The 17,345-nt window shown below is 36.2% G+C and overlaps 4 protein-coding genes across 5 annotated transcripts; 2 read left to right on the forward strand and 2 right to left on the reverse strand.

The window, feature by feature from the left end:
* On the reverse strand, positions 1–1,484 carry LOC143535663 (josephin-like protein). The gene is made up of 2 exons (XM_077029865.1): positions 1,407–1,484; positions 1–495 (listed from the first exon to the last, which is right to left on the reverse strand). Exons 1-2 carry the CDS (start codon positions 1,479–1,481, stop codon positions 34–36), a joined length of 537 nt encoding a protein of 178 aa, XP_076885980.1. The 5' UTR covers positions 1,482–1,484; the 3' UTR covers positions 1–33.
* Positions 1,485–2,654: 1,170 nt separating this feature from the next.
* LOC143535664 (large ribosomal subunit protein uL4c-like) lies at positions 2,655–3,803 on the forward strand. 2 transcript variants are annotated; one of them, XM_077029866.1, is made up of 2 exons: positions 2,655–3,500; positions 3,600–3,803. In XM_077029866.1, exons 1-2 carry the CDS (start codon positions 2,684–2,686, stop codon positions 3,647–3,649), a joined length of 867 nt encoding a protein of 288 aa, XP_076885981.1. In that variant the 5' UTR covers positions 2,655–2,683; the 3' UTR covers positions 3,650–3,803. The 2 variants fall into 2 exon arrangements, with proteins under 2 accessions (XP_076885981.1, XP_076885982.1); XM_077029867.1 differs by having other exon boundaries at positions 3,606–3,803.
* A 2,231-nt stretch (positions 3,804–6,034) lies between these two features.
* On the forward strand, positions 6,035–11,259 carry LOC143535665 (uncharacterized). The gene is made up of 9 exons (XM_077029868.1): positions 6,035–6,269; positions 6,340–6,544; positions 7,169–7,259; positions 8,022–8,167; positions 8,250–8,493; positions 9,436–9,540; positions 9,628–9,810; positions 9,896–10,097; positions 10,708–11,259. The coding sequence occupies exons 1-9, from the start codon at positions 6,107–6,109 to the stop codon at positions 11,184–11,186; spliced, it is 1,818 nt and encodes a 605-aa protein (XP_076885983.1). The 5' UTR covers positions 6,035–6,106; the 3' UTR covers positions 11,187–11,259.
* A 4,371-nt stretch (positions 11,260–15,630) lies between these two features.
* On the reverse strand, positions 15,631–16,887 carry LOC143535666 (transcription factor DIVARICATA-like). The gene is made up of 2 exons (XM_077029869.1): positions 16,178–16,887; positions 15,631–16,063 (listed from the first exon to the last, which is right to left on the reverse strand). Exons 1-2 carry the CDS (start codon positions 16,621–16,623, stop codon positions 15,631–15,633), a joined length of 879 nt encoding a protein of 292 aa, XP_076885984.1. The 5' UTR covers positions 16,624–16,887.
* Between the last annotated feature and the right edge of the window lie 458 nt (positions 16,888–17,345).

Here is a 17,345-nt window from a genome sequence, read left to right on the forward strand (position 1 = left end):
CAATGTGTTATATAACCACAATATTGTATGTAACTACTCATCATCCTTTACAAGCAGTATTTCAGTACCACTATTAATGGCAGCATCCAAGAAACCCCTTAACTCTTCAACACTTTTGAACGAATATGGAGATGCGAAATCGCTATCCAAATTATACCAAACACCATTAATCTTTCTCAAACAAACCCAATGTCTGGATTTCCAAATCCCACCATATCTTGTCACAGGAACATTTAACACAATTCCTGTTAACTTACTTTCAGAATCATCAAGATTAATGGACGATGCTTTATTACGCCGATCATGCCAAATTACCTTCTTACCCTTTCGTTCCACTGCACTAATTAGCACGTTTATATCATAATTACCGGTTAGTGAATTATGATGAGGCTTGAAGATGACCGGAAGGGGTGTCCAGTTCCCTTTGTATGGATCTTCAAGAACTAGTTTTTCGGCTATTTCGTCCAAATCTTTTCGCATAAATGCATCCTTCTCCTAAATTGTAACAAAATATAAAATTAACTTGCAAAATTTCCCAGAATCTCTAAAGATTGGAACGTAATACAAATTGAAACATATGAAACAGGCCTTGTTCAGAGTCGACCGGCACCGTTAAGCTTTAACTGGATCGAACCAAACTGAACAAGGTGTTGTTCATGTTCGTTCGTTAAGATTTTATCAGACAAACTAACGGTTCATGAACAGCTAACCGAAGGAAGTTTCTTGTTTGTGTTCGTTCATTAAGGAAATGAACTTGTTCATGACGATTCACTGACACAAATGAACACAAAAAACGTTTTATTTGATTTGGATAGCCGAGAATGGTTGGTGTCAACAGTTCAATCCAGCTACCAAGTTCGTGTTGGTGTTGTTTTTAACATTCATATTAATGTGCATATTTTACATATAAATTATCATAAAATACCCACATATTTTTGCTTTATAGTTCATAAAGTTTGCTTAAATCTATATGATAATATTCAAAAAGCCATTAAAAGCCTTTAATGAACAAACATAAACGGACGTAAACAAATACATTATCGAACATTCACGAACACAATTGAACGGACAAGGCCTCAGTTCGCGTTCATTCATTTAGTCAACGAACGAAGTTCCTTGTTCATGTTCGTTCCTTTATTAAACAAACGAACTTCCTACCAAACAGTTTGACGAACGTTTATTATCGAAACGATAAAATTACAATGAATCAGTACTAAAGTTTAGAGCGTATGGAGTGATAAGCTAACAGAATTAACTAAAACTTCAAAATCTAATAATTCCGAACAGTTGACTGGATCTAGTTCAGTGTTGTAATCAAATTACAAAAATATCCAATTGACGACTTACAGCAACAGATAACAGATTAATCGAAGGGTTTGAATACAGATGAGAAATGAATATAAAACCTGGAAAAGATTATTGAGGGCGTGTAAGAGGCAAAACTGTAACTTTTGCTTTTCATGATATATCTTGTCGGCCATTGATTCTTCGTATGGAATTTAGGGTTTCGAAAGGAGGAAGATGAGATCGCGAACAAGTAAGGATCTTGGTTTATTTCACTCCGAGCTAAAGTGGATGCCCGGCCAATGGTTTCGTTTTAATATCACAAAAACTGAATTTTTTATTCACTTTCGAGTTTTTATATACCGAGAAAATGTGAAAACTATGGGTGTTAATCGGGCAGTGTTTCGGGTTGACGGGTCCGACCTAACACGGGCCCAAACATGACCTGGACCCCAAAATTACGTTAGGCATGTGAATCCAAACAGGACATGCATAATCGCAGGTTGATTTAAACGTGACCCGTTTAACTGAAATTTTTATATTTCACATATTAATGCTTTAAATTTCATACGTCCTAGTTTAGATTAATCTAAGGCCAGATGGATTTTGGTAAGGTGAGGGGGGTGGTGGGGAGTACTAAACTTAATAAACTATTTGCTAGCTGAAATAATCAACAATATAATTCTTTTTCTCAAAAACTAGTTCGGGTTCAGGTTCGTACGCGTCGAAAAGAAATTGAATAGGATCGTAAAAACTAACCCAGTAAATACTGAAAAATCCGAAATTGATTATTAGGTTTGCATATTATAACTCGCGTTGCAAGACCCACAAAATTAAGGTTAAAACGTGTACTAATCATTTAATCGTTAATGAGAAAAAGGTTAAGTCTAAAATTACAAGCTCAAACATTTCAGATCTTTTTTCCTCGAAATTTCAAGAATATTAAAATCAAGTGACTTTTAAAAGACTCAAAATTGAGTTTTTGGATTTTTACCAAACTTGAACGCCTAACAGAGATTAAGGATGAGGAACAACAATCCTCGACATGAGATACCTCGCTACAAACATCAACCATTTGACGGGGCACAATCGTAAATTTGTGAAAGAATAAAACCCGGCTACAAAATTATTATTATTTTTTTTTTACTTTTTGTCGATTCTATCTTTTATTTTCTTCGAACAACTAAGAAATAAAGCCGGCTATCTGAGATAACCCGTCGGCTGAAAGAGCACCATAGTAAAACCCAATTAAAATCAGATTCAAAATTAAAAACTTGTATTATCCTCTCCAAATCTTTTCCCCCCTTCTAACGCCAAATAAGTTGAGCTAAACGTGTTATGTTTCAATTTCTTTTCCCCCCTTCTAACACACTCATCCAAACCTTCATCTCACACAACAATGGCTTCCTTCATAACACCACCATCTTCAATCTCATTCCTTTCATCCTCCATCTTCTCAAACCAAACCCGACCCATTCCACTACTCACCAAACCCACCAAAACCCATAACCCCAAATCCACAATCCGCTCCGAACTCGCCACTCTCCCAGTCCTCTCATTCGACGGCACCAAGGTCGGAGAAACAACCTTAAACCTTAAATCCGCCAGCCCCGACACCGCCCGGGCTGTCGTCCACCGTGGCATCACCACAGACCTTAACAACAAACGCCGCGGTACCGCCTCCACTCTCACCCGAGCCGAGGTCCGCGGCGGCGGGAAAAAACCTTTCCCGCAGAAAAAATTGGGCCGCGCCCGCCGCGGGTCACAGCGGACCCCGCTGCGACCCGGGGGCGGGGTTGTGTTCGGCCCAAAACCACGGGATTGGTCGGTTAAGATTAACAAGAAGGAAAAGAGGCTTGCGATATCGACTGCGTTGGCTAGTGCCGCGGTGAATGGGATTGTGGTAGAGGAGTTTGGGGATAAGTTTGAGAAGCCGAAAACGAGGGAGTTTATTGAGGCGTTGAAGAGATGGGGGATTGATCCGAAGGAGAAATCGATGTTTTTTATGACGGAGGTGGATGATAATGTGGTGTTGTCGAGTAGGAATATCGGGACGTTGAAGATGTTGACGCCGAGGACTTTGAATTTGTTTGATATTTTGAATGCGGATAAGTTGGTGTTTACGAAAGCGGGATTGGATTATTTGAATGACGCGTATGGGTATGAAGATGATGAGGATGACGAATATGAAGATGAAGATGAACAAGAAACCGAAGGTAAATTGATTAATTATAATGTTCATATTCATATTTATATTTGGTTTGAGTTGCATTGTTGGATTTGATTATTAACTGTTTTTGTGTTTTAATATGAAGAAACAGGATCAGAGGCAGAGGAGATTGTGTTGCCACCAAGTGATGCTTGAAAGTTGAAGCGCTTTGTAGTTGCATCAAATAACTGTTTGGTAAATGTATTATTTTTTTGTAGCAGATTAATGGATATTGATATGAGGCATTAAGTTGTTGTATGTTTACTTGTGTTCTTTGGTAAAGTAAGGAAAGGTTGATCATTTTCTGTTCTTTTTTGAATTTGCTAGAAGGGTTTTGTTATATTTATAGTTCTTTCAGTAGTTGTGCTTGTTTATGTGATTTAGGAAGCTATGAAGTATTAGGTGTATAGAAATTAGTCTGTGTGCGAATATGATAAAAATGGTGAAAGTGTTGGGTCAAAAATTGGTTATGCTGGGATTGAGGAGAATGTTTTGCTAGAAACAGCATGATCATGGAAACATGGCGCTTTGTTGGATAGACGACATTGAGACGAGTCTATTGGATCTTGGCGTTTCAGAGGTTGAAAGAATTGCAGGTTATCTGAATTCATCTCTTCCTGATCTAGTTCCACTTACTTGGTTGAAAGCAACCCATCAAGCAGGCAAGAAGACCGATCGTTTGGCATATATTCTGATTACTCTTTGGATTGATTGTTGAAAAGGGCTGGATTGAGTCGGGTAGAGAAGCATTTTTAGTCCAAATTTTTTCAATGAACGCGTGGTGCTTTGAAGTGTGATTACAAAAACAATATCATTTCAATGAGTAGGTTAACATTTTCATCCAAAATATTTGTTTCACACCGAGTGATCAGTTGTGAGGATTAGGGGTGTAAACGAGCCAAGCCCGAGCTCGACTAGGCTCGAGCTCGGCTCATATCGAGCTTTTTTCCTAAAGCTCGAGCTCGGCTCGTCAGTTGTTTTTTCAAGTTCAAGTTCGGCTCATTTGTTATTTATTAATTAATTTATATTCGTTTTAAATTATTTTTATATTTTGAGAAACTCTTTGAATGAGTCTAAGCTCGACTAGAGTTCGTGTAGTACCTTAAATGGGGCTCACGAGCAGCTCGGCTCGTTTGCACCTATAGTGACGATCGCCCAAATGCCTGATCAGGTGCCTGGTAGACAAGTAGACAACCCTAAGCATGTAAATTATCATGAACAAGTTGTAAACCCTTAGAAAATGCACATAACACAATGGTGCTTGAACCGTTGCTGATAAAGATTGTAATAATTTATAGGTGAAATCACATATACATTATATTAGGGGTGATCATATTAATTGAATAACCAAACCGAAATGGATGAACCCAATTTTGGAACCAATGGTTTAGTTATGAATTTCATAAGCGTTTATTACGGTTTGGTTATGGTTGCGTGTGTATATGGAATCAAGTTATTGAACCAAACCAGTATTAAAACCAATCTTTATACTTTTTATAAGTAGAATGGTGGAGTTCCCGAGTCTCATTAAAGGTAATAAAGGTAAGGAAAGGAAATGAAGAGAAAGAAGTAGAATGCTGTGCTCTCAAGTTTTATTAAAGGAAGGAAAGGAAAAGAAACAAGAAAACGTGTGTTCCTAGAGTTTTATTAAAGGAAAGAAAAGAAAGAAAAAGTAAAGAAAGATAGGGCAAATAAAAGGTAAAATGGGTGGATTTGTTTTCTTTCCAAATTGAAAAGAATTGAATGGATTTGATACTTCAACCCTAATTGCAATTTTAAATGTCATTACTTGTGGGATCATTGAAGTATTCTCATGATGATAGGCATGGCCGAGATTCTACACTTGACTCTAACCATGATCTAAGATGTCTTTAACTCAAACTTGAAGGACAATGACAGTGGTTGCCAACCGGTCTCACGACAAGTTATGGGATCTCACTACCCATAATTGGGAGTATTTCCATTTTCCAATAACATAAAATGCACACGTCTTGAAACAAAACACCTTAAACCAAAATATCCCTTGCAAGGGCAAACATCATGCCATTATATTAATCAAAGATTCAAAGTCCAAAAACTATAACCTAACGTTGGTAACCTTTCCCAACATCATAATTAGTTATTTTAGTGTCGTTTTCTATTTCTATGTGACCATCCTGTCTAACAATCATTTTATAATATTAAATATAATATATATTAGCTTTTAAATATCTTTAACACAAATACTTTTTTCAACGATCTAAACAAATTGTAGGAAAAAACCGCCCCATATTATAAAACCACCGTTAATGCTATTAAACGTAAAACTTTAATTGTTTTAAATGAGTTAAAGTAGCATCAACGATTTAATTCGTTTGATTTGAGTGGAAATTTCAAATTTCATTATTTATAAGCAGCAAAAAGTGTGAAATGCTTAGAAAGTTAAAAGCAGTGTTAACTAATTATTATCTTAATTTTGTTTTAACAAATCATTATCCGATTAAACCACGTCCAAACTCATCAACTATAAGTATAACCTTTAAATCATTTCATTCGGGTCAAACTCTTATTCTCCGGCCACACCGGCGGTCAACTTTGATACCATCGCCAGTTTCATTTTCCGATCACGTAACAATGGGAGATACGGGGAAAACTGTTTACAAGAACGCAAACGAGCAGATCGAAGCTCGAGTGAAGGATCTTATTGCTCGTATGACTCTCAAAGAGAAGTTAGGTCAAATGACTCAGATCGAACGAGCTGTTGCTTCTCCTGACGTCATTAGAGATCTCTGTATAGGTATAATTAAAATATGTGTTTGTACTTAATATATTGTTGCTGATTTCAATTTGTGTGGATTTGTGATCAGGAAGTGTATTGAGCGGTGGCGGAAGCAAGCCGTTTGACAAAGCGACGTCGTCGGACTGGGCGGACATGATCGACGGACTTCAAACCGGCGCGCTTGAATCGCGGCTTGGTATTCCGATATTCTATGGTAGTGATGCTGTTCATGGCAATAATAATGTTTACGGTGCTACTATTTTCCCTCACAATGTTGGCCTTGGAGCTACCAGGTTACAATTGCTATTTATACGTACAACGCCTTGTTCATGTTCATCCGTTGAGCATTTATCGGACAAACGAACAGTTCACGAACGGCTAACCGAATGTCCTTTCTTGTTCGTGTTCGTTCGTTAAGGAAATGAACTTATTCGTGAATGGTTCACGGACACAAATGAACACAAACAATGTTTTATTTGATTTGATTAACCGATAACGGTCCAATCACCAAGTTTGTGTTAGTGTTTTATCACACAACACTCATATATATTTTTGTTTTATAGTTAATAATTTAGCTTAAGTTTGTATATAAGATTAGAAAAGTAATTAAAAACCTTTAATGAACAAACATACACAAATTCACAAAAAGACATTAACAAACATAAACGAACACATTATCGAATGTTCACGAACACAATTGAAGTTATTGAAGAACATGACCCTGTTCATGTTCGTCCATTTAGTTAATCGAACGAAATTTCTTGTTCATGTTCGTTCATTTTTTAAACGAACGAGCATAAACGAACTTCCCACAGAACCTTTAACGAAAAGTATGCTGAACGTTAAGTACAATTACAGCTCTAAATTTTAGCAGTTTAGTAACTTCCGGTTATGTAATTCGATTCAATGTATTGCAGAGACCCAGATCTGGTGGAGAGGATAGGTGCTGCAACTGCACTTGAAACTAGGGCTAGTGGCGTTCAATATGCATTTGCTCCTTGTGTTGCTGTAAGTTCTTGGTGTGCATTAAACTGAAAAGGCCAAACCAAAACAAAAAACCATGGTTTGGTTTTATGTTTTTGTAAAAACCAACCCAAATTTGTAGAATTTTATAAAAGTTTAATACATATGTAACTCAAATATTTTAGCCCTAACTGTATAATAATCAATTAATTATTAATTAGGAGTGTGCATGGAACCGAAAAAACCAAACCGAAATTACCAAACCAAAATAAGAACTGACGGTCTGGTTCTATGATTTATGTGAAAACCGAACCAATCGATGCACACCCCAATATTAATGAACAAACTGATTTAGGCCTAAATTCATTATTTTGGAGTTTTTTTTTTCGGCCCAGAATTTTGAAACTCAAATCACAAAACTGAAAAAACCAAAACTGAATTGAAACAAAAGTAAAACATAAAAACCAAACCCTACGGTTTTGAAAAACTAAAAAACCGAAGTTTTGGTTTTTTGGTACAATTTTAGCCCAAAACCGACCCAAACCGAACCGTTCACACCCCGACAATCATCTAAACAATATATTTCTGTATGTTCTTTCAACAACACTTATTTGGTGAAAATCTGTCTGTTTTCACAAGATCATGCAAGATAACAAAGATCTGTGTTGGTATATGCAACTATTATCCATTAATGAATAAATTTGATATATGTTGAGACTTCTATTTCTTAGTTATGATACCTTCATTTGTAACAGTCATAATCATACAAATAAAATATACCATAACTTTACTAATTAATGTTGGCAGGTATGCAGAGATCCTAGATGGGGAAGATGTTATGAAAGTTTCAGTGAAGATACACAATTAGTTAGAAAGATGACATCATTAGTAACCGGCTTACAGGGAAAACCACCCGTTAACCACCAAAATGGATATCCATATGTAGCTGGAAGGTAAACAAAACATTACATTTTGTATTAATTAAACTTTAGCATCATAATTAGTAACGGCATTTTAATGATTATTTTATTCTAGGAACAATGTTATGGCATGTGCTAAACATTATGTTGGCGATGGAGGTACTGACAAAGGGACAAACGAAGGGAATACTATAATCCCGTTTGATGAGTTGGAAAACATTCACATGTTACCTTATTTAGATTGCATTTCGAAGGGCGTATGTACGGTTATGGTATCTTATTCTAGTTGGAATGGAACCAAAATGCACTCGCATCGTCATCTTATAACAGATATTCTTAAAGAAAAGTTAGGTTTTAAGGCAAGTATAATATACTAATATGCTGTTTATGTTCATCTTAGACCTGGCAAAATTGGTAGGTTGGTGGTCAAAACAGGCCTGACCCGACCCTCCTGTTTTAACAGTCTTGCTATGTTACTTCTGACTGAGCGAACAAGTAAAATGATATAAAAAAATAGATTAAAGAGAAACAGGTCTACGGAGTGTATTTTAACACCATCTAAATCCTTTTTTTCAAAATTTAAAATTATTACTGAAATAATAAAGTTTGGTAATTGTGATTAACAAACCAATTACGGACAAACAAATGAACTTTTTGTATAAGAAGTGTTTTCGGTTAACCGACTTGTACCAAAGAATCGCCCTTTTTGGCCCGTTACCTGACTCGCCTAGGATTGTAAACAAACCTAACGGACACAAGCGGAGCATGTTCGTGTTTGTTCGATTCACGAATAACTAAAAGAACGGGGTTTTTTTGTTCTTGTTCATTCGAGAAGAAAATGAACGTGGTTGTGCTCGTTTATGTTAATTCGTGACCAGTATAAACAAACGGGTCATGATTTTAAACGAACGAGCATAACTGAGCTAAAAGCCTAAAACCAATTAAAAGTAACAATTTTTAATGAACATACTAACGAACATAAACGAACGAACGTAACAAACATAAAAGTAGACTTAATTGTAATGGACCTAATTTTTTCTTTATGAATATACTAACGAACATAAACGAGCGAACTCAAACAAGCGCAAAGTGGCGAACATAAACGAATGCAAACAACGAACATAAAGAATATAAATAAAGGAACGTTAACGAACATAAATGAACGGACAAGACAAGTGAATATGTTCGTTCATTTAATTAAATGAACAGAAACTTTTGTTCATGTTCTTTCACTTTTTAAATAAGCGAACATATACGAATTTCCCATCAAATGGTTCACTAAACTTTTGGTTTGTTTACAGGGTATTGTGATTACCGATTGGGAAGCACTTGATCGGTTCCATGATCCTTTTGGTTCAAACTATAGAAGTGCAGTTTTATCTGCAATTAATGCAGGGATTGACATGGTAGAGTAATTTATAGTTCTATACCCCCTCCAAATCATAATATCTACACTTTGCACCCCTCTAGTTTTATATATTCAAAACTTGCAGGTTATGGTTCCGTTCAGATATCAATTGTTTTTGGAGGATTTAGAATATTTGGTAGAATCAGGAGAGGTATCAATGGCAAGAATTGATGATGCGGTTGAACGAATATTAAGAGTTAAATTTGCTGCTGGACTTTTTGAATATCCAATGACAGATAGATCTTTGCTTGATATTGTGGGCAGTAAGGTACACTTGCAGATTAATAAACTAAAATGTTAAAATCTACATTTACTTTTTTGTTTTAATAAATATGATAAAATCACTGTTGCAGCCGCACAGAGAGTTAGCTCGTGAAGCAGTTCGGAAGTCACTGGTTCTGTTGAAAAACGGGAAGGATCCAAACAAGCCATTTTTACCGTTGAATAGAAATGTTAAAAAGGTTCTTGTTGCCGGAAAACATGCCGATGATCTAGGTTACCAATGCGGCGGTTGGACAGCCACGTGGGAAGGTACCAGTGGAAGAATCACAACTGGTAAGTCAATAGTGGTACCTTGAATCTAAGACTGGCAAAACGGGCGGGGCGGGTTGTGTAACAGGTCAAAAGGGTTCAAGTCAAACAGGGTCAAAACATGTTTTGGCCAAATGGGGGCTGGTCAAAACGGGCTGTTTAAAAAGGATATCAATTTTGGTTCAGTCAAAACAGGTTCGGTTCAAACTGGTCAAAACTTGTTCTGACCAAACTGGTCAAAACTTGTTCTGACCATATTCGGTTTGGTCAAAACGGGCTGTTTAAAAAAGATTTCAATTTGATTCGGACAACACGGGTTCTTACCAAAATGGGTTCATTTTTAAGTGGGCTGTTTTAGGAAAGAAAAGGCATCAAAATGGGTTCACGGGCTATATTTAGTGTTTTGGTTGCCACTGGCGAGAATGGCGGTCGTGGTCTCGGTAGTTGCCCATATGCAATTTTTTTTTATTTTTGACTTAAATCAGCTCATAATGATGTGTAAATTTTATATATAACGTGAAAACCTATATGGTCAGAAGCTTCACCAACGGCTACGTTTAACATCATATTTACCCGATCACAACTCATCAAAATATCTTTTCACATGTGAAAACTTAAAAAACAAATGATATAGGAACAACGATTCTCGATGCTGTAAAAGAAGCGATCGGTGACAATACAGAAGTAGTATATGAAGAAAACCCGACACTTAAAACCCTTTCCGAACATGAGTTCTCATATGCAATCGTAGCCGTTGGTGAAGCTCCATATGTTGAATCGGGCGGTGATAATTCAGAGCTAATAATTCCCTTTAATGGAAACGAGTTACTCAAACTCGTGGCACAAGAAATCCCGACTCTTGCGATTCTGATATCGGGCAGGCCATTGGTTTTGGAGCCATCGGTTTTAGAAACATTGGATGCATTAATTGCTGTATGGTTTCCGGGAACTGAAGGAAATGGGATAACTGATGTTATTTTTGGAGATCATGAGTTTCATGGCCGGCTTCCTGTTTCGTGGTTTAAATCTGTTGATCAGTTGCCGATGGATTCTCGTAAAAACTCACATGATCCTTTGTTTCCTCTCGGGTTCGGTTTAAAATCTAAAGTTTGAACATGAGCTTGTTGATAATGAGGTTGTTTGCTCTTTTTATTTGTAAACAGTTGAACAGTCTTGTCTAGTAAACACTTTTTAATGTCGCGTCTTTAATGGGCTAACGTTTATAGAACGGTCTATTAGACTGTGTAGTGGAGACTAGAGGTGCACAAATCGGGTTCACCTTGAAAACCCGAACCGGTTCGGAACCGGTTTTTTTCACACCGGGTAGAAAATGAAACCGGTTCCAGTCAGGAACCGGTTCGGTTCCCGACCCGAACCGATGCCCAGAAATGCAAACTTTTAGGAACCGGGTAGGTTGGAACCGGAACCGGTTTTTACGTAAAAACCGGTTCCACCGGTTTTTTTTGAAATTTAAACATTATAGCCGTTAGGAACCGGTTCCAACGGCTATATAGCCGTTTTTGACCGTTGGAACCGGTTTTTTAACTATAAATAGGTTATCTTCTTTCTATAAATAGCAAGGTTTGTTTGTGTACTTGTTAAACCACTCCCAAAACTATAAAACACACTCCAAACCACAATTAACCTTAAACCGACAACAAATGGCAACCAATGATGACGTTGTTATGGTGATCGAAACAACAAGATGCCCCGATGTTTGGGTTCATTACGATTTGTGTCTCATGACCGACTCACATGAGTTGGCACGTTGCAAATATTGCTCGAAGTTTCTTAAAGCAGCGTCCAACTCGACATTACGAAAACATACGAATAAGTATTGTCGAGAGAAAAGAAGAATGGAAGCTAAAAAAACGGAAGTGGGAGAGTCGTCCGGCTCTACAACCCAAAAATAAGTTGTTTGTAATAGTTATTTGTTTGTAATAGTTATTTTTATGTTTTAGTTGTTATGTTTAGTATCGTTTATGTTTTAATAATGTTTGTAATAGTTATTTTTTAGATGAATAAAATGTTCGTCGTTATTAAAAAAGTAACAAACAATTAATCATGAGTAACAAAAGTAATTATAATAAAACAAATCAAAACTAAATATTAGTTGAACAAGTTACAAATAATTTTACCGTTGGAACCGGTTCCAACGGCTAATTGGTGTCTAAAAAAACCGGTTCCAACGGCTATATTACCGTTGGAACCGGTTCCAACGGCTAATTGGTGTCTAAAAAAACCGGTTCCAACGGCTATATTACCGTTGGAACCGGTTCCAACGGCTAGTTTGACCTTTGTTTGACCCTTCAAAAAAACCCGTCGGAACCGGTTATTCCGGGTACGAACCAAACCGGTTCCAATTAAGAACCGGGTAGGAACCGGTTTGGAAACGGTACTGACATATAAATATGAGAACCGGGTACGATTTTCGGGTACAAAAATACCCAAACCGGGTATTGTTCCAACCGGGTTGGAACTGGAACCGGTTCCGGTTCGGTTCCACCAGTTAGGTTCCGGAACCGGTTTTTTTGTGCACGTCTAGTGGAGACAGTATGCCACGCCAAGAGGTGCCATGTCATCATTTAAACCCTTGAACACCATTACACGAGCGCTAAAGAGTGGCATCAAAGACCCATTCACCAAAGCTTTAACGTAAAGAAGATTGTGAGGGTGTGGGGTCAACTCAAAACCAACCAATCAAACATTATATTTCTATTTCTAAAGGGTGGGGTTAGCCTTGCGGCATACGTGATAGTGATGTAACACTTTAACAATGACGTGTAGTTAAAACCATTACGGTATACACATAGCCTTATGGGCTAATATTAATGAGTCTAACTATTATCTCTTTTTATAAAGTTATTTAAGACGATTGTAAAAGACAAATATCAAGCTATTTAGTGGCTTGTTGGGAACCCTAAGTCTTGTGTGATATTGATGGTAGCATGACAATTGGCAAAACTTTCTCCAAAAGATGCCTAGTTATATTTGGATTTCTTCATTGTTTCACTGACCAATTCAATGGAGGATAGCAAGCTTCAATGGTACAACTCTTCAATGATTTGTGTCCTTCCCTAGTCCTAAAAGCAATCAATAATTCAATTATAGAAAGTTCAAATTCAATTCATAAAATAAGCATAAACTTAAATATTAAGTGAAAAGGCATGTACAAATGTCTCCACATCTTATTTGAATATTTTTTTGTACTTTTTGCTTTTAATTAGCATGGTTATACTACATATAAAGACTAAGAACACAAATATGTATATGCACTTATTTTATTTTTTCTGTCTACTATTTTGTCGAATAATGACTTATCAAACAATTACCGTACCATCAGTAATTGTTACAGCTCGGTTGTTGCTAATTATGTTATTCAATATCTGTCATGACACCAGAATTTAAACTCTTATTACTTCAAACATAGTTTTACAAATCCAAAAACAAAGAATCAAGAACATATTCAATCGATGGAATACAAAATACTAATCAAAAGAATCAAGAATCACGACTGTGAAGATGATCATTAAAGCTAGAATATGAGAAGCTGATAAAACGACGATATACATGAGTCCTAGAAGATCCTTTGAAGAGGACAAGATGATTAGATGATAACGATTGACTTCACCTTTCGCTCCTCTTCATTCTCTTGTGCATATGAGCACGAATCCATCCAAGACACAGCGGGTACTGAGGGGAGGCCAATTGTTAGCTTATGTCTACATTAACACAAATCAGCAACAATCCTTTTAGGTCACGATCGATTAGATGGCCTAGATCCATTATTCTCAATATAAATTGAAACACAAATACAAAACAAGTTAACCAACAAATTCGTGTATTTATATGATACATATATGTTTTGACAATGAATTGGAAGTGTTACATGTATTTCAACAATATCAAATATCAACTTTTTCAGCACAAATCTAAATCCTAAACTCCCCTTTGCTCGTACAAAAAGCTTTGTTGCACTAAGGTAACATTTTGGCATGGAGGATGATAGGGACACCACACAAGAGATCTATGTAGATCTTAATGACCCACATTAAACACCATTAGACAAACTTTTATTTTATTAAATTAAGCTAATACCTCCTTTCAAGTATATTCCAATTCTTGATTTCCACATCATCCTACCCAAAAAGAATAAGAATTTAACCATCAATAGTGAGGGAATTTATATAGCAAGTAGACTTGCCCAAGTGCAACATGTGTGGTGTTTGTCCAATTTCTTTTCATTATTTCAATATACTTAATAGTGATTTGTATACTTACCTTTTGAAAATTCTTCCGAAATAAATATGGGAATAATTCATGCACTAAAACACAAATCATATGCCATCAATCTCAATCTCAATCTCAAGTACAAATATATAATAGTGTAGCAAAATTGATAGATTCAACTGTTGTGTGATTATCATAAGTAGTTCTAATGGTTGAATGATAAATAGTTAAAAAGAATAACCCCTAACACATAAGAAAGATAAGCTTAGATTAATAGATCATACTTTGTACATGGAAATCATGCTTAAGTCTAATCATTAAAGAAGTGCATCTATAAGTAGGGTCTTAAAAGATAACTACCAAGAGAAAGATTTTAACAAAGATAAAAGGAAATAGGTAGAACATATTTGTGGCCCTCAAAGATAAGATGCTTCACGTGCTGGTGGAATTCATATTCGGATTCAGCTTCTGCTAACAAATAGTAGTCGTTATAAGATGTTAAGAAGTCAAGTTGAATGAAGAATCAAGCATCTTAAAAAAACACCTTGATTTTATATCGAATCTTAGATATGATACCCCGGTAAGAGCGTCGGTATAATGCAATCAAATAATGGTTGTATATTATAACCAAAGGGGCATCACAATACAAATGAGGGTTTTTTTCTTACTCTTTTTTTTTCCCCAAAATCATAAGCATTCAGCCTAAGTCATGTTCACACAAGGGAAGCGACACCATTGTAATCGTCTCAAATAAAAGGATTGTTCATCCGCATACATAGTTATGTTGATCCAACCACAACCATATCAGGACCCACGATTTGGACATAAAATTTAACTTTCAAGTCATGATTAAAGATGGCTTTAATCCAACAAGAAAGACTCATCATCCACCTTAAAACCAAGTGAAGATACTTTATTATAAGGTGTTTGCTGTCGAAAACCTAACAAAAGACGACTAGCCACATGTAAAGAGCATAGACTTACGTCGTTCATCCATTAGGAGTATCTACATAAGAAAAATAAATATAAACCTACAAATACTATAGTTCAAATAGATAATCATTATAACAAGAGGATAAAAATTGAATAGATAAAGTTGCCTTCGATGTTTATTAGATTTTTGTCTTTTTAATGTTGTTCTAAAGCAAACTTCCAAAGAACATGATGATCATAAGGTGCTAAACAACTATAATATTCACATTATAGATAACACCACAAGAGAAATAACACCACCACAATGGAAAAACATCTAATAAAGCTAGTTAAATAAAACCAAAAAGAAATCAGCCATAATAAAAATCAACCATCAATCAAAATCGTTCATCCTTCATCCATGAGGGTAATGCATTGCTGGTTGCATCTGAAAAGACATGCTCTGAGATGCACCGTAAAACTCGCCACCGCCACCACCCGTTTTAAACCCTATATTACCTCTATATTGAGATGCCATGAAGACATTACCATTTGTTTGGTTAAAGGTCGTCGTTGCACCACCACCGTCATTGGGCTGATTCCATTGAAATTTACATTGCTCCGGTGTTCTTTTATTCTTTGGCAAAGGGTTTTGACTTTCGTTGACATTGACCGTTGTTATGTCGTGAATACTTGCTCGTCTTTTATCTTTCCCACCCGAAAGCTGTCGAATGAAATACTTTTGAGCATGGCTTGCAACTTGTGTTGGCGTTCTTGTTACGACATAATTCCTTGATATATTCCTCCAATCTCCTTTTCCATACTTCTTTAGCCCCAAAAGAAACAATCTACAATCACAATCAAATTAATCAATAAATTGAATCAAAATCAAGATACCCCATGATAACTTACAATCAAATCAATCAAAAAATTAATTAAGCAATCCAAGAAAATAGACTTACTTATGCTCTTCTTCAGTCCAAGGAACCCCCTTTTTCCTCTCGTGTTCAACCGGTCGACCCGCCACCACAGCCACCGGAGACATTATCCCACCGCCACCATAGGGCGGCGATTTGCACCTATCAAACTCATAACCATCCCCCCATTCCAAATTAAAAGGACAAGTATTACTACTACTACTATTATTATACCTATACTTTGGTGAAAAGCCTGCTTCAATACTACTCACATCATCTTCCAATTCCTTATACTGCCGCCGCACATCCGCCACCGTCTTCCCAGGAACCATTTCCGCCACCCTCTGCCACCGATCAGGGGTGTCTTTATCAAACTTTGCTAATGCATTTTCAAACAATTTGTTCTCAACAGGGGTCCAAATTGTGCTCTTTAAACCCCCCTCCACCATCCAATTTGTCGAATTCGAAACAATCCCTGTGTCCCACTTCATAAAACTTAATAATTGAGAAAACCCAGATATAAAAATCAAATCTTTATGCTACCCACTTCATAAAACTTGATTATTGAACAAACCCAGATATAAAAATCAAATCTTTATGCTTCCCACTTCATAAAAACTTCATAATTCAAAAAACCCAGATATAAAAATCAAATCTTTAAGTTACCCACTTAATAAAACTTCAAAATTGAACAAACCCAGAAATAAAATTCAAATCTTCATGCTACCCACTTCATAAAACTTGATATTAAAACAAACCCAGAAATAAAAATCAAATCTTTAATAAAAAGATGAACTTTGGAAACAAACCCACTTCAGAAAACTTGATAATATAACAAACCCAGAAATAAAAATCAAAACTTTAATGAAAAAGATGAACTTTGGAAAACAGGGGAGTGGATGCAAGGCTGTTTTATAAGCAGCATCCAACCACCTGAAGAAGAATCTTTAAAAGACCCACTTTTTATTTTTAAATAAACTGAACTGTTTCCCCAAAATTGGATTGGTAAACATCAAACCCTAGATACAGTGAGCAGGATCTGACTTGATAACATAATTTTTAAAATTAGAAACCTTTAAATTGAGCTGAGAAAGGTTTGTGTTTATGGAATAAGTGTGGAAATAGTTGGGGTTTGGGTTTGATGGTGAAATTGAGGAAAGAGATGATGAAATTGAGAATAACCAGTAGGAAATGAATCTAGAGATGAAAGAGA

Source organism: Bidens hawaiensis, unplaced genomic scaffold, assembly GCF_021521415.1.
Source record: "Bidens hawaiensis isolate Kalapana, Puna unplaced genomic scaffold, B.hawaiensis_p1.1 tig00010570_1, whole genome shotgun sequence".
In the NCBI taxonomy this organism is placed as follows: Eukaryota; Viridiplantae; Streptophyta; class Magnoliopsida; order Asterales; family Asteraceae; genus Bidens; species Bidens hawaiensis.

Coding starts and splice junctions, on each gene's coding strand:
- LOC143535665 (XM_077029868.1), top strand. CDS start 6,107: ATGGGAGATACGGGGAAAACTGTTTACAAGAACGCAAACGAGCAGATC. Junction 6,270..6,339: donor CATTAGAGATCTCTGTATAG/GTATAATTAAAA, acceptor ATTTGTGATCAG/GAAGTGTATTGAGCGGTGGC. Junction 10,098..10,707: donor CAGTGGAAGAATCACAACTG/GTAAGTCAATAG, acceptor CAAATGATATAG/GAACAACGATTCTCGATGCT.
- LOC143535664 (XM_077029866.1), top strand. CDS start 2,684: ATGGCTTCCTTCATAACACCACCATCTTCAATCTCATTCCTTTCATCC. Junction 3,501..3,599: donor AGATGAACAAGAAACCGAAG/GTAAATTGATTA, acceptor TTTAATATGAAG/AAACAGGATCAGAGGCAGAG.
- LOC143535666 (XM_077029869.1), bottom strand. CDS start 16,623: ATGAAGTGGGACACAGGGATTGTTTCGAATTCGACAAATTGGATGGTG. Junction 16,064..16,177: donor TGGACTGAAGAAGAGCATAA/GTAAGTCTATTT, acceptor TTGTGATTGTAG/ATTGTTTCTTTTGGGGCTAA.
- LOC143535663 (XM_077029865.1), bottom strand. CDS start 1,481: ATGGCCGACAAGATATATCATGAAAAGCAAAAGTTACAGTTTTGCCTC. Junction 496..1,406: donor CCCTCAATAATCTTTTCCAG/GTTTTATATTCA, acceptor GTTACAATTTAG/GAGAAGGATGCATTTATGCG.